The sequence below is a fragment of the Oncorhynchus kisutch genome, linkage group LG5 (assembly GCF_002021735.2).
Source record: "Oncorhynchus kisutch isolate 150728-3 linkage group LG5, Okis_V2, whole genome shotgun sequence".
Lineage (NCBI taxonomy): Eukaryota > Metazoa > Chordata > Actinopteri > Salmoniformes > Salmonidae > Oncorhynchus > Oncorhynchus kisutch.
In genome coordinates this window covers 73478657-73496726 of record NC_034178.2, presented here as the reverse complement: position 1 = coordinate 73496726, position 18070 = coordinate 73478657, and the positions used below count along the sequence as shown (strand labels likewise).

Sequence of the window (18070 nt, the reverse complement as noted above, 5' to 3'; positions counted from 1 at the left end):
ATATAGCCTCTCTACTGTATGTAGCCTCTCTACTGTATGTAGCCTCTACTGTATATAGCCTCACTACTGTATATAGCCTCTCTACTGTATATAGCCTCTCTCCTGTATATAGCCTCACTACTGTATATAGCCTCTCTACTGTATATAGCCTCTCTCCTGTATATAGCCTCTCTACTGTATATAGCCTCTCTACTGTATATAGCCTCTCTACTGTATATAGCCTCTCTACTGTATATAGCCTCTCTGCTGTATATAGCCTCTCTACTGTATATAGCCTGTCTTGTTACTGTTGTTTTTATTTCTTTACTTACCTGTTGTTCACCTAACGCCTTTTTTTGCACTGTTGGTTAGAGCCTGTAAGTAAGCATTTCACTGTAAGGTCGACAACACCTGTTGTATTCGGCGCACGTGACAAATCAACTTTGATTTGATAAACTGCATTTATTGTAGCTGGAGATTTTAACAAAGCAAATCTGAGAACAAGGCTCCCTAAATTCTATTAACGACCCGGGCTGGCAGCATTCTGGATCATTGCTACTTTAACTTCCGCGACGCATACAAAGCTCTCCCTCGCCCTCCTTTCGGCAAATCTGACCACGACTCCATTTTGTTGCTCCCAGCCTATGGACAGAAACTAAAACAGGAAACACCCGTGCTCGAGTCTGTTCAACGCTGGACCGACCAATCGGATTCCACGCTTTCAAGATTGCTTCGATCACGTGGACTGGGATATGTTCCGGATAGCCTCAGACAACAACATTGATGTATACACTGACTCGGTGAGCGAGTTCATTAGCAAGTGCATCGGTCATGTTGTACCCACGGTGACTATTAAAACCTTCCCCAACCAGAAACCGTGGATTGATGGCAGCATTCTCACAAAACTGAAAGCGCGAACCACTGCTTTTAACCATGGAAAGGCGACCGGAAACATGACCGAATACAAACAGTGTCGCTATTCCCTTTGCATGGCAATCAAACAAGCTAAGCATCAGTTTAGAGACAAAGCGGAGTCGCAATTCAACGGCTCTAACACGAGTATGTGGCAGGGTCTACAGACAATCACGGATTATAGGGAAAACCAGCCCCGTCTCGCGGACACCGACGTCTTGCTCCCAGACAAACTAAGTAAATTCTTTGCTCACTTTGAGGACAATACAGTGCCACTGACACGGCCCGCTACCCAAACTTGCGGGCTCTCCTTCACCGCAGCCAAGCACAAGCATTTCGCTACACTCGTATTAACATCTTGCTAACCATGTGTATGTGACCAATACAATTTGATTTGATTTGATTATGCGACTGCAATCTGCAGACTCGGGTGGCTGCAGTGTGGGATCAGTAACTGACCTAATTCAATCCGAACGCCTGTTATGTCTGAGAGGAGGCACAGACCGAAGTGAGCACAGACATGATTCATCTTCCTTCAGAGGCAGACAGACATTGTCACTGACTGAAACCTATAGACAACGTCAGTCAGTGTTGTGTGTCAAGACAAACAACAAGACAACACGTGACGACAGACCAGACAGCCAATATGGGCCCTGCTTCGGGGGGGGGGGGGGGGGGACGACGACACACACTCTCCCCAGCAAACACTGAACGTTCCTACAACGTAAGGTAACGTTGCAGTAATATGCTGGTTCTGAACATTTATTTCACTACTGTTTTCAGACTAGACTATATATATATATATATATATATATATATATATATATTGCTGTCCCATGTTCAGGTGTGTATATTGTATGCAGATGCTTTATCAGCTTACTGTTATAACCTTGTCTCCCTTTTTACCGTAGATGTTATGTTTTACAAGACTAAAACATGACACTATTATAAGCGATCTGAACCTGGCAGAGCTCAGCTACTTAAGTTAATACAACAATTCAGTCCAACGTTTTTTCATGTGAGACGTAAAGCCCAAATGTCTGACATACCTATTGGATCTGGGCCCTGGTCAAATGGTACCATATTCCCTCTGGGCCCTGGTCAAATGGAACCCTATTCCCTCTGGCCCTGGTCAAATGGTACCCTATTCCCTCTGGGCCCTGGTACCCTATTCCCTCTAGGCCCTGGTCAAATGGCCCCCTATTCCTTATAGGCGTTGGTCAAATGGCCCCCTATTCCTTATAGGCCTTGGTCAAATGGTACCATATTCCCTATGGGCCCTGGTACCCTATTCCCTATGGGCCCTGGTCAAATGGAACCCTATTCCCTCTGGGCCCTGGTCAAATGGAACCCTATTCCCTCTGGGCCCTGGTCAAATGGAACCTTATTCCCTCTGGGATCTGGTCAAATGGCCCCCTATTCCCTCTGGGCCCTGGTCAAATGGAACCCTATTCCCTCTGGGCCCTGGTCAAATGGAACCCTATTCCCTATGGGCCCTGGTCAAATGGAACCCTATTCCCTCTGGGCCCTGGTCAAATGGAACCCTATTCCCTATGGCCCTGGTCAAATGGTACCCTATTCCCTCTGGGCCCTGGTACCCTATTCCCTCTAGGCCCTGGTCAAATGGCCCCCTATTCCTTATAGGCCTTGGTCAAATGGCCCCCTATTCCTTATAGGCCTTGGTCAAATGGTACCATATTCCCTATGGGCCCTGGTACCCTATTCCCTATGGGCCCTGGTCAAATGGAACCCTATTCCCTCTGGGCCCTGGTCAAATGGAACCCTATTCCCTCTGGGCCCTGGTCAAATGGAACCTTATTCCCTCTGGGATCTGGTCAAATGGCCCCCTATTCCCTCTGGGCCCTGGTCAAATGGAACCCTATTCCCTCTGGGCCCTGGTCAAATGGAACCCTATTCCCTATGGGCCCTGGTCAAATGGAACCCTATTCCCTCTGGGCCCTGGTCAAATGGAACCCTATTCCCTATGGCCCTGGTCAAATGGTACCCTATTCCCTCTGGGCCCTGGTACCCTATTCCCTCTAGGCCCTGGTCAAATGGCCCCCTATTCCTTATAGGCCTTGGTCAAATGGCCCCCTATTCCTTATAGGCCTTGGTCAAATGGTACCATATTCCCTATGGGCCCTGGTACCCTATTCCCTATGGGCCCTGGTCAAAAGGCCCCCTATTCCTTATAGGCCCTTGTCAAAAGTAGTGCACTACATAGAGAATAGCATGCCATTTGTGACACAGCCTTAATGTCCTGTCCTCCCTTCCTGTAACTCTGTCTAATCCACAGTGTTCCTTACAACAGCCCAGGTAGAGAGTTGATGTATGGCCTTCACCTAAAGGTTACTTCTCTGGTGAAAACTTCATTACTACCCCCCACCCCACCCCAGATCTCCTTGGCGCATACCCAGCGATGACCCCCCCCCCCCCCCTCCCCCAGATCTCCTTGGCTCATACCCAGCGATGACCCCCCCCCACACACAGATCTCCTTGGCTCATACCCAGCGATGACCCCCCCACCCCCAGATCTCCTTGGCTCATACCCAGATCTTCCTTAGATTTCGAGGAGCGTGCTTAGGTGTGTGTGTGTGTGTGTGTGTCTGCCTGCATACTGAAATAGTGTTAACATATGTGTCTGTGTGCGTGAGTACGTATGTGTGTGTGTGTGCATGAGTGCAAGTGTCGTCTGCGTGTCAGTACTCACATTCTCCGCTGTCCCCTCCCGGAGGCTGATAGAAGGACAGTCCCAGAGAGATCAGGGCAGCCACCTCCAAGATGATCAGAGTCACGTCCTGCAGGGCTTCCCATACTAACTGGAGGAAGGTCTTTGGCTTCTTCGGAGGTATAAGGTTTTCCCCATACACTTCTTTCCTCTTATCTAGGTCGGTTGCATCTCCTGATAAGCCTGTTTGGAGAGAGAATTAATAACAATTTAATTAAATTTAACTATTGTACAAATCACATCTACATACAGTGCCTTGCGAAAGTATTCGGCCACCTTGAACTTTGCGACCTTTTGCCACATTTCAGGCTTCAAACATAAAGATATAAAACTGTATTTTTTGTGAAGAATCAACAACAAGTGGGACACAATCATGAAGTGGAACGACATTTATTGGATATTTCAAACTTTTTTAACAAATCAAAACTGAAAAATTGGGCGTGCAAAGTTATTCAGCCCCTTTACTTTCAGTGCAGCAAACTCTCCCCAGAAGTTCAGTGAGGATCTCTGAATGATCAAATGTTGACCTAAATGACTAATGATGATAAATACAATCCACCTGTGTGTAATCAAGTCTCCGTATAAATGCACCTGCACTGCGATAGTCTCAGAGGTCCGTTAAAAGCTCTGCCTAGAGGGAATATCTCTCTCGCTCTCATAGAAAAAGCTACAAATTATCATACACACATGACAATACACTGTCTGGTTTTCCTTTTTCCTCTGTCTCCTCCACACACACTCTACTAGAGAACACACACAAACCAGCCATCCACTTCTACACACAAACCACCCATACACCAACCACCCGTACACCAACCACCCATACACCAACCACCCGTACACCAACCACCCATACACCAACCACCCGTACACCAACCACCCATACACCAACCACCCATACACCAACCACCCATACACCAACCAACTACCCATACACCAACCAACCATACACTAACCACACATAAACCACCCACCCACCCACCCACACTCCACCCACCCACACACCAACCACACACACACCAACCACCCGTACACCAACCACCCACACATCAACCACTCACACACCAACCAACCACCCACACACACCAACCACCCGCACACCAACCACCCATACACCAACCACCCATACACCAACCACCCATACACCAACCAACCATACACTAACCACACATAAACCACCCACCCACCCACCCACCCACACTCCACCCACCCACACACCAACCACACACACACCAACCACCCGTACACCAACCACCCACACATCAACCACTCACACACCAACCAACCACCCACACACACCAACCAACCACCCATACACCAACCACCCATACACCAACCACCCATACACCAACCACTCACACACCAACCAACCACCCACACACACCAACCACCCACACACACCAACCACCCATACACCAACCACCCATACACCAACCACCCATACACCAACCACTCACACACCAACCAACCACTCACACACCAACCAACCACCCACACACACCAACCACCCATACACCAACCACCCATACACCAACCACCCATACACCAACCACCCATACACCAACCACCCATATCTTTTTTATTTATTTTTATTTCACCTTTATTTAACCAGGTAGGCAAGTTGAGAACAAGTTCTCATTTACAATTGCGACCTGGCCAAGATAAAGAAAAGCAGTTCGACACATACAACGACACAGAGTTACACATGGAGTAAAACAAACATACAGTCAATAATACAGTATAAACAAGTCTATATACGATGTGAGCAAATGAGGTGAGATAAGGGAGGTAAAGGCAAAAAAAGGCCATGGTGGCAAAGTAAATACAATATAGCAAGTAAAACACTGGAATGGTAGATTTGCAATGGAAGAATGTGCAAAGTAGAAATAAAAATAATGGGGTGCAAAGGCGCAAAATAAATAAATAAATTAAATACAGTAGGGGATGAGGTAGTTGTTTGGGCTAAATTATAGGTGGGCTATGTACAGGTGTAGTAATCTGTGAGCTGCTCTGACAGTTGGTGCTTAAAGCTAGTGAGGGAGATAAGTGTTTCCAGTTTCAGAGATTTTTGTAGTTAGTTCCAGTCATTGGCAGCAGAGAACTGGAAGGAGAGGCGGCCAAAGAAAGAATGGTTCAACATACCAACAACCCACACACTAACCACCCACACACCAACCACCCATACAACAACCACCCATATACTGTCAATATCACAAAGATATATAAAAGATATAACCAGTTTTAGGAGGGCATGTGATTTTTTGAATGGTTTTCCCCCGTTGCCCCTCCTACTCCATCAGCAGGGCCTGCTCCTCTCCTTCTCTGCTCCAACAGGTTTTCATCAAGGATCTGTCTGTACTTTGCTCTGTTCATCTTTCCCTCTCCTGTCTGGTCTCCCACCACAAATCCGGGATCCGGCTGGGCCACTCAAGGAGATTCAGAGACTTGTCCCGAAGCCACACCTGCATTGTCTTGGCTGTGTACTTAGAGTCGTTGTCCGGTTGGAAAGGGAACCTTCGTCCCAGTCTGAGTTCCTGAGAGCTCTGGAGCAGGGTTTCATCAAGGATCTCTCTGTACTTTGCTTCGTTCATCTTTCCCTCGATCCTGACTAGTCTCCCAGTCCCTGCCACTGAAAAACATCCTCACAGCATGATGCTGCCACCACCATGCTTCACCGTATTGATGGTGCCAGGTTTCCTCCAGATGTGACGCTTGGCATTCAGGCCAAAGAGTTCAATCGTGGTTTCATCAGACCAGAGAATTTTGTTTCTCATGGTCTGAGAGTCTTTAGGCACCTTTCGGGAAAATCCAAGCAGGCGGTCATGTTACTTTTTACCTTTTACTGGCCACTCTACCATAAAGGCCTGATTGCTGGAATGCTGCAGAGATGGTTGGTCTTCTGTAAATTTCTCCCATCTCCACAGAGGAACTTTGGAGCTCTGTCAGAGTGACCATCGGATTCTTGGTCACCTCCCTGACCAAGGCCATTCTCCCCTGATTGCTCAGTTTTGCCGGGCGGCCAGCTCTAGGAAGAGTCTTGGTGGTTCCAAACTTCTTCCATTTAAAAATGATGGAGGCCACTGTGTTCACGGGGACCTTCAATGCTGCAGACATTTTTTGGAACCCTTCCCCAGATCTGTGCCTCAAAACAATCATGTCATGGAGCTCTACGGACAATTTCTTCAACCTCATGCCTTGGTTTTTGCTCTGACATGCACTGTCAACTGTGGTAACTTTATATAGACAGGTGTGTGCCTTTCCAAATCATGTCCAGTAGTAATAGAGAGAGTGATAGTGATAGACATAGTGATAGAGATATAGATATTGATAGTGATAGAGAAAGTGAGAGTAATGTAGATATAGATAGTGATAGAGATATAGATGGTGAAAGTGATAGTGACAAGGATAGAGAAAGTGATAGTATAGAGATACAGATCGAGATAGTGACAATGATAGTGATAGAGATAGTGATATAGATAGTGATAATGATAGAACTATATATAGTGATAGAGATAGAACTATAGATAGTGATAGAGATAGAGATAGTGATATAGATAGTGATAAAACTATAGATAGTGATAGAGATAGTGATCATGATAGAACTATAGATAGAGGTAGAGATAATGACAGAACTATAGATAGCGATAGTGATAATGATAGAACTATAGATGGAGATAATGTTAGAGATAATGATAGAACTATAGATAGAGATATAGATAATGATAGCACTATAGATAGTGATAATGACAGAACTATAGATAGAGATCATGTTAGAGATAATGATAGAACTATAGATAGTGATAATGATAGAACTATATATAGTGATAGAGATAATGATAGAATTATAGATAGGGATAGTGATAAAACTATAGATAGTGATAGAGATAGTAAAATAGATAGTGATAATGATATAACTATAGATAGTGATAGAGATAGTAAAATAGATAGTGATAATGATATAACTATAGATTGTGATAGAGATAGAACTATAGATAGTGATATAACTATAGATAGTGATAATGATAGAACTATAGATAGAGATAATGTTAGAGATAATGATAGAACTATAGATCGAGATAGAGATAATGATAGAACTATAGATAGTGATAATGATAGAACTATAGATAGTGATAGAACAATAGATAGAGATAATGATAGAACTATAGATAGTGATAATGATAAAACTATAGATAGAGATAATGATAAAACTATAGATATAGATAAAACTATAGATAGAGATAATGTTAGAGATAATGATAGAAGTATAGATAGAGAGAGATAATGATAGCACTATAGATAGTGATAGAACTATAGATATAGATAATGTTAGAGATAACGATAGAACTATAGATAGAGATAATGATATAACTATAGATAGCGATAATGATATAACTATAGATAGAGATAATGTTAGAGATAATGATAGAACTATAGATAGAGATAATGATATAACTATGGATAGTGATAATGATAGCACTATAGATAGAGATAATGTTAGAGATAGTGATAGAACTATATATAGAGATAGAGATAATGATATAACTATAGATAGTGATAATGTTAGAGATAATGATATAACTATAGATAGTGATAATGATAGAACTATAGATAGAGATAGAGATAATGATATAACTATATATAGTGATAATGATACAACTATAGATAGAGATAATGATAGAACTATAGCTATTGATAATGATAGAAATATATATATCGATAATGATAGAACTATATATAGTGATATAGATAATGATAGAACTATAGATAGTGATAATGATAGCACTATAGATATAGATAGAGATAATGATAGAACTATAGATAGTGATAATGATATAACTATAGATATAGATAGAGATAATGATAGAACTATAGATAGTGATAATGATAGAACTATAGATAGAGATAATGATAGAACTATAGATAGTGATAATGATAAAACTATAGATAGAGATAGAGATAATGATATAACTATAGATAGAGATAATGTTAGAGGTAATGATATAACTATAGATAGAGATAGAGATAATGATAGAACTATAGATAATGATAATGATAGAACTATAGATATAGATAGAGATAATGATAGAACTATAGATAGTGATAATGATAGAACTATATATAGTGATAGAGATAATGATAGAACTATAGATAGTGATAATGATATAACTATAGATAGTGATAGAGATAATGATAGAACTATAGATAGTGATAATGATAAAACTATAGATAGAGATAGAGATAATGATATAACTATATATATAGATAATGTTAGAGATAATGATAGAACTATATATAGTGATAGAGATAATGTTAGAGATAATGATATAACTATAGATAGAGATAGAGATAATGATATAACTATAGATAGTGATAATGATAGAACTATAGATAGTGATAGAGAAAGTGATAGTGAAAGAAAAAGAGAAGACAAGAAAGCAATAGAATGAGAAGCAGCAGAGACAGACGAGGAGGGGATCAGTTGGGGTGATGTCTGAGGCTGAGAACAACCAGAGAGAGAGAGAGAAAGAGAGAGAGAAAGAGACAGAGAGAGGGTGAGAGTAATAGTGAGAGTGGATGTGTGAGGGTGAGAGTGAGAGAGTGAGAGAGAGAGAGAGATAGCTGCACTTCCTAACCTCCTGCCCAATGTATGACCATATTAGAGACACATATTTCCCTCAGATTACACAGATCCACAAAGAATTCGAAAACAAATCCAATTTTGAAAATCTCCCATATCTACTGGGTGAAATTCCACAGTGTGCCATCACAGCAGCAACATTTGTGACCTGTTGCCACGAGAAAAGGGCAACCAGTGAAGAACAAACACCATTGTAAATACAACCCATATTTATGCTTATTTATTTTATCTTGTGTCCTTTAGCCATTTGTACATTGTTAGAACACTGTATATATATATAATATGACATTTGTAATGTCTTTACTGTTTTGAAACTTCTGTATGTGTAATGTTTACTGTTAATTTTTGTTGTTTTTCACTTTATATATTCACTTTGTATGTTGTCTACCTCACTTGCTTTGGCAATGTTAACACATGTTTGGCAATGTTAACACATGTTTCCCATGCCAATAAAGCCCTTGAATTGAATTGAATTGAGAGAGAGAGAGAGAGAGAGAGAGAGAGAGAGAGAGAGAGAGAGAGAGAGACAGACAGAGACAGAGACAGAGACAGAGAGAGAGAGAGAGAGAGAGAGAGAGAGAGAGAGAGAGAGAGAGAGAGAGAGAGAGAGAGAGGTGTTAGAATGGTAAAATTCCCACCAGCCCGTATTCTAAATACTTCAGTTATATATAGGCTCATTAAGCATTCTGTTTTTAATTGTCTTGCTCTGTGTGAGAAGAGATAGAAGCACATTGATGTCTCACAGCATCGCAAACAGACACACACAGGACCACATGAGAACACACACGCACACAACATCACACCACCATGTGAACACACGAACACACACACCATAGCGTGAACACACGAACACACACCCATACCGTGCCACGTGCCGAGAGTCTTCTCTGGTCATAGCAGTGGGGAGCATCACTCTCACACACACACACACACACACACACACACACACACACACACACACACACACACACACACACACACACACACACACACACACACACACACACACACACACACACAAGCATACAGCACAGACAGAATACACACACACACACACAGCACAGACAGAATACACACACACACACATACACACACCACCATTCAGCGCAGACAGAATACACACACAGCTAGGGTAGAGCGGCCGCTTTCAAGGAGCGGGACTCTAACTCGGAAGCTTATAATAAATCCCGCTATGCCCCCTGATGAACCATCAAACAGGCAAAGCAGGACTAAGATCGAATCGTACTACACCGGCTCCCACGCTCGTCGGACGTGGCAGGGCTGGAAAACTATTACAGACTGGAAAGGGAAGCTGCACAGTGACACGAGCCTACCAGACGTGCTAAGTTACTTCTATGCATGTAACACTGAAACATGCATCAGAGCATCAGCTGTTCCGGATGGCTGTGTGATCACGGTCTCCGTAGCCGATGTGAGTAAGACCTTTTAACAGGTCAACAGACCCCTCAGAGCCCTCACCTACAGAGAGATGAGCCTAGAGAAGAGTCCCCTCGGCCATCTGGTTCTGAGACTCTGTTCACAAACACAAACAGACCCCACAGGATAGCAACACATTTAGACCCAACCCAATTATGAGAAAGCAAAAACATAACAAATTACCGGACCAGTGTGACTGACCCAAACTTAATTGAGAAAGGCCGCAGTTTGTGCAGTTTGAAAGAGAAGACAGGCTATGCACCCACTGTCCACAAAATGAGGTGGAAACTGAGCTACACTTCCTAACCTGACAAATGTATGACAACTTTAGAGATACATTCTTTCCCCACAGATCACACAGACCCACAAATAATTTGAAAACAAATCAAACAATGATAAACTCCCATATCTGTTAGGGGAAATGCCACAGTGTGCAAATCACAGCTGCAATATTTGTGGCCCGTTGCCAAGAGAAAAGGACAACCAGAGGAACACAAACAACATTGTAAATATTTATCTGTTTATTTTATCTTCTCCTACTTTTCATACTACAACTATTTACACATCGCTAAAAGTCTGTACATACTTGTAACTGATTAAATAAAACACTTGAAATGTCTTTCATTTTCAAACCTTTTTGAGTGCAATGTTTACTGTTAATTTCTAACACGTTTCCCATGCCAATAAAGCCCTGATGAATTGAAGAGAGACAGAAGGAGAGAGAGAGCGATACAGAGAGAGAGAGAGAGAGAGAGAGAGAGAGAGAGAGAGAGAGTGATGTAGAGAGAGAAAGCGAGAGAGAGAAAGAGAGAAAGAGAGAGAGGTAGAGATTGATGTAGAAAGAGAGAGAGAGAGAGGGATACAGAGAGAGAGAGAGAGAGAGAGGGATACAGAGAGAGAGAGAGAGAGAGACAGAGAGAGAGAGAGAGAGAGAGAGGGAGAGAGAGAGAGGGATACAGAGAGAGAGAGAGAGAGGGATACAGAGAGAGAGAGAGAGAGAGAGAGAGAGAGAGAGAGAGAGAGGGATACAGAGAGAGAGAGAGAGAGAGAGACAGAGAGAGAGAGAGAGAGAGAGAGAGAGAGAGAGAGAGAGAGAGAGAGAGAGAGAGAGAGAGAGACAGAGAGAGAGAGAGAGAGACAGAGAGAGAGAGAGGGATACAGAGAGAGAGAGAGAGAGTGATACAGAGAGAGAGAGAGAGAGACAGAGAGAGAGAGAGGGAGAGAGAGAGAGGGATACAGAGAGAGAGAGAGAGAGACAGAGAGAGAGAGAGAGAGACAGAGAGAGAGAGAGGGATACAGAGAGAGAGAGAGAGAGTGATACAGAGAGAGAGAGAGAGAGAGAGACAGAGAGAGAGAGAGGGAGAGAGAGAGAGGGATACAGAGAGAGAGAGAGGGATACAGAGAGAGAGAGAGAGAGAGACAGAGAGAGAGAGAGGGAGAGAGAGAGAGGGATACAGAGAGAGAGAGAGGGATACAGAGAGAGAGAGAGAGAGAGACAGAGAGAGAGAGAGGGATACAGAGAGAGAGAGAGAGAGAGAGAGAGAGGGAGAGAGAGAGAGGGATACAGAGAGAGAGAGAGAGAGAGAGAGAGGGATACAGAGAGAGAGAGAGATACAGAGAGCGAGAGAGAGAGAGAGAGAGAGAGAGAGAGAGAGAGAGAGAGAGAGAGAGAGAGAGAGAGAGAGAAAGAGAGAGGGATACAGAGAGAGAGAGCGAGAGATACAGAGAGAGAGAGCGAGAGATACAGAGAGCGAGAGAGAGAGAAAGAGAGAGGGATACAGAGAGTACCATTAGGTACTCAGTCACTGATTCTTCTCATTACTGTGGGTAGGACACCAGGACAGTACACTCATAATGACAAGTCACTGATGAGGAAGTGGAACCTCATTTAGAGCAGGTTGGCTAGCTAAGACAGGTCTGACAAATCACTCACACCCTAACCCAGTCGTGATCCTTAAAAAAACTTGTCAGCATTCCCAGAGGACGGAGAATTGAATTGAATGTGAGAGTGAACATGAACCATATCGCATATTTTAGCAGTTTGTCTTTTTCTCTTTCCCAGTGGCTAAAAATAGATTACCATGGCAACGCTATACAGTAGGTTACATCACGATCCCTATGGTTGGATGGAAACACTGGTGTTCTCCCATGAATATTCCCTGTGTTCTAAAACCATGCAACGAGAAAACTCTTTCCAGGTACACCAGAACCATGACTCTAGAACACATGCAGAGAGAGAACTAGAACCACACAGTGATGGAACTCTAGAACCATAAAGAGATAGGACTCTAGAACCATAAAGAGATAGGACTCTAGAACCATACAGAAATAGAACTCTAGAACACATGCAGAGATAGAACTCTAGAACCATAGAGAGATAGAACTAAAGAACCATACAGAGATAGAACTCAAGAACCATACAGAGATACAACTCTAGAACCATTCAGAAATAGAACTCAAGAACCATACAGAGATAGAACACTAGAACCATACAGAGATAGAACTCAAGAACCATACAGGGATAGAACTCAAGAACCGTACAGGGATAGAACTCTAGAACCCTTCAGAGAGAAAACCTTTTCCAGGTAGCTACATATCTAAGCTCTGGTTTATTCCATATTGGAGGTATAACACTCCTTCCTGGAGCTTGGGGATTATCCTTGTACGAAGAGGGACACAACCTTCAGGTGTCCTTGAGAAACTATGTTCTGCATCCCAAATGACACCCTGTACTCTACAAAGTGCACTACTTTTTACCTTCTCAACAGCAGTGCACTACATAGGGAGCCATGGGTACCATTTGGGAAGCAGCCAATGATTACATAATGAAAAGGAACATGTGACAGGCAGTAGTTACATGGTGTGACAGGCAGTATCTACATGGTGTGACAGGCAGTATCTACATGGTGTGACAGGCAGTAGTTACATGGTGTGACAGGCAGTATCTACATGGTGTGACAGGCAGTATCTACATGGTGTGACAGGCAGTATCTACATGGTGTGACAGGCAGTATCTACATGGTGTGACAGACAGTATCTACATGGTGTGACAGGCAGTATCTACACGGTGTGACAGGCAGTATCTACACGGTGTGACAGGCAGTATCTACACGGTGTGACAGGCAGTATCTACACGGTGTGACAGGCAGTATCTACATGGTGTGACAGGCAGTATCTACATGGTGTGACAGGCAGTATCTACATGGTGTGACAGGCAGTATCTACATGGTGTGACAGGCAGTATCTACATGGTGTGACAGGCAGTATCTACATGGTGTGACAGGCAGTATCTACATGGTGTGACAGGCAGTATCTACATGGTGTGACAGGCAGTATCTACATGGTGTGACAGGCAGTATCTACATGGTGTGACAGGCAGTATCTACATGGTGTGACAGGCAGTATCTACATGGTGTGACAGGCAGTATCTACATGGTGTGACAGGCAGTATCTACATGGTGTGACAGGCAGTATCTACATGGTGTGACAGGCAGTATCTACATGGTGTGACAGGCAGTATCTACATGGTGTGACAGGCAGTATCTACATGGTGTGACAGGCAGTATCTACATGGTGTGACAGGCAGTATCTACATGGTGTGACAGGCAGTATCTACACGGTGTGACAGGCAGTATCTACACGGTGTGACAGGCAGTATCTACATGGTGTGACAGGCAGTATCTACATGGTGTGACAGGCAGTAGTTACATGGTGTGACAGGCACTATCTACACGGTGTGACAGGCAGTATCTACATGGTGTGACAGGCAGTATCTACATGGTGTGACAGGCAGTATCTACATGGTGTGACAGGCAGTAGTTACATGGTGTGACAGGCAGTATCTACATGGTGTGACAGGCAGTAGTTACATGGTGTGACAGGCAGTAGTTACAAAGACAGGGCTCTGGTCAAATGGACAAGGATGCATATAAGAAAGCCCTCTAAAACCTCAGGCGAGACGTAAAACATGCAAAAGGACAATGTAGGAGGAAGGAAGGAGGAATGCTGTTTTTACGCTCGTCGTACGTGCCAGGGCATGCAGACGATAAAGGAATTAAAAAAGGCTGCACCATCTAAAGCCTCTTGTCTGGATGCATCACTGCCTGGTACGGCAAATGCAGCGTCCTTGTACGTCAACGGGGCCGAGCTACCTCCCGACCAAGACCACGATATCAGGAAGTGTTAGAGGAAGGACCCAAAACATTGCCAGAGATTCCAGTCACCCAGGTCATAGACCTGCGGGCCAAAACCCCACAAAATCATCTCCATGTGAATCTGTTCCAAAGTATTCACAGGCATAATAGAGACATGTATGTAAATGTCAGCAAAATGTAGTCAAATATTAGATCTGTTTTGGGGTTATTGCCGACAATCTGTAGTCTACAAACTATTTGTAAATATATGTTCCGGCCCCCTCTGACCATCCGTTCAGGAAAACATTGGCCCGCGGCTGAATCTAGTTGATGATCCCTGCTATAGAACCTAAACTCTGCTACCGTCCGGGCAAACAGTATCAGAGTAACGGCTCTCAGACCAACAGGCTCCGAAACAGCTTCTACCTTCAAGCCATAAGACTGATAAATAGCTAAATATTAGTTACTGGGACTATCAGCAGTATCAAAACACTCACAAGACTGTATACACACTACATACACAGTCACACTACACTGACACTCTCACACACACACACAACTCAAAAACACACACACACACACACAATACCTTATTATTATCTATCCTGATGTCTAGTCACTTTACCCTGCCTTCATGTACATATCTACCTCAAATACCTCGTACCTCTGCACATTGATCTGGTACTGGTACTTCCTGTATATAGCTCCACATTGATCTGGTACTTCCTGTATATAGCTCCACATTGATCTGGTACTCCCTGTATATAGCTCCACATTGATATGGTACTGGTACTTCCTGTATATAGCTCCACATTGATCTGGTACTGGTACTTCCTGTATATAGCTCCACATTGATCTGGTACTCCCTGTATATAGCTCCACATTGATATGGTACTCCCTGTATATAGCTCCACATTGATCTGGTACTCCCTGTATATAGCTCCACATTGATATGGTACTCCCTGTATATAGCTCCACATTGATATGGTACTCCCTGTATATAGCTCCACATTGATCTGGTACTCCCTGTATATAGCTCCACATTGATCTGGTACTGGTACTCCCTGTATATAGCTCCACATTGATCTGGTATTGGTACTTCCTGTATATAGCTCCACATTGATCTGGTACTGGTACTCCCTGTATATAGCTCCACATTGATCTGGTATTGGTACTCCCTGTATATAGCTCCACATTGACCTGGTACTGGTACTCCCTGTATATAGCTCCACATTGATCTGGTACTTCCTGTATATAGCTCCACATTGATCTGGTACTTCCTGTATATAGCTCCACATTGATCTGGTACTTCCTGTATATAGCTCCACATTGATCTGATACTTCCTGTATATAGCTCCACATTGATCTGATACTTCCTGTATATAGCTCCACATTGATCTGGTACTTCCTGTATATAGCTCCACATTGATCTGGTACTTCCTGTATATAGCTCCACATTGATCTGATACTTCCTGTATATAGCTCCACATTGATCTGATACTTCCTGTATATAGCTCCACATTGATCTGGTACTTCCTGTATATAGCTCCACATTGATCTGATACTTCCTGTATATAGCTCCACATTGATCTGATACTTCCTGTATATAGCTCCACATTGATCTGGTACTTCCTGTATATAGCTCCACATTAATCTGATACTTCCTGTATATAGCTCCACATTGATCTGGTACTTCCTGTATATAGCTCCACATTGATCTGGTACTTCCTGTATATAGCTCCACATTGATCTGGTACTTCCTGTATATAGCTCCACATTGATCTGGTACTTCCTGTATATAGCTCTTTGTCTGTGCCATAATTGGATACCGTTTACATTTAAGTCATTTAGCAAACGATCTTATCTAGATAAATGAATATATATTCATACTTTTTCCATATTGGTCCCCCATGGGAATCGAACCCACAACCCTGGTGTTGCAAGCGGCTCTACCAACTGTAGGCACACGGGACCACATACTGCTGTACTGTCTCCCTATATTCATCCTTTAACACCTGAACAAATGGTGATATGTGTGCTAGTCATTGACTATTATGGTACGAGAGAGACAGAGAGAGAGAATAGACGATGTGTTCTAGAGAGAGAGAGAGAGAGAGAGAGAGAGAGAGAGAGAGAGAGAGAGAGATAGAGAGAGATAGAGAGAGATAGAGAGAGAGTGTCCAACCAAGACTTGGGACAAACACCAAATTGAGACTCTGCATAGAGAATTCTGCAAAAATATCCTCCGTATACAACGCAGAACACCAAATAATGCATGCAGAGCAGAATTAGGCCGATACTCACTAATTATCAAAATCCAGAAAAGAGCTGTTAAATTCTACAACCACCTAAAAGGAAGCGATTCCCAAACCTTCCATAAGAAAAGCCATCACCTACACAGAGATGAACCTGGAGAAGAGTCCCCTAAGCAAGCTGGTCCTGGGGCTCTGTTCACAAACACAGGACTGCAGCACAATTAGACCCAACCAAATCATGAGAAAACAAAAAGATAATTACTTGACACATTGGAAAGAATTAACAAAAAAACAGAGCAAACTAGAATGCTATTTGGCCCTAAACAGAGAGTACACAGTGGCAGAATACATGACCCAAAATTAAGGAAAGCTTTGACTATGTACAGACTCAGTGAGCATAGCCTTGCTATTGAGAAAGGCCGCCGTAGACAGACCTGGCTCTCAAGAGAAGACAGGCTATGTGCACACTGCCCACAAAATGAGGTGGAGTCTGAGCTGCACTTCCTAACCTCCTGCCAAATGTATGACCATATTAGAGAGACATATTTCCCTCAGATTACACAGATCCACAAATAATTCGAAAACGAACCCAATTTGGATAAACTCCCATATCTACTGGGTGAAATTCCACAGTGTGACATCACAGCGGCAAGATTTGTGACCTGTTTCCACAAGAAAAGGGCAACCAGTGAAGAACAAACAGTATTGCAAATACAACCCATATTTATGCTTATTTATTTTCCTTTTTGTACTTTAACGATTTGCACATAATACGACATTTTAAATGTCTTCATTCTTTAGGAACTTTTGTGAGTGTAATGTTTTCTGTTATTTTTTTAATTGTTTATTTCACTTTTGTTATTATCTACTTCTCTTGCTTTGACAATGTTAACACGTTTCCCATGCCGATAAAGCCCCTTGAATTGAATTGGGAGAGAGTGTGAGAGAGTGTAGAGAGAGCGAGCGAGAGAGTAAGAGAGAGCAAGAG

At 43.0% G+C, this 18070-nt stretch overlaps 1 protein-coding gene across 10 annotated transcripts in view; it reads right to left on the bottom strand.

Annotated features, from left to right (window-relative positions):
* The window catches only part of atp2b2 (ATPase plasma membrane Ca2+ transporting 2), a 206724-nt gene that overhangs the window by 136381 nt on the left and 52273 nt on the right, over positions 1-18070 (bottom strand). For all 10 annotated transcript variants that reach the window (XM_031825786.1, XM_031825785.1, XM_031825789.1 and 7 more), the window contains exon 3: positions 3602-3802. In XM_031825786.1, coding sequence (XP_031681646.1) covers positions 3602-3802 — 201 coding nt within the window. The remainder of the gene's footprint in view (positions 1-3601; positions 3803-18070) is intronic.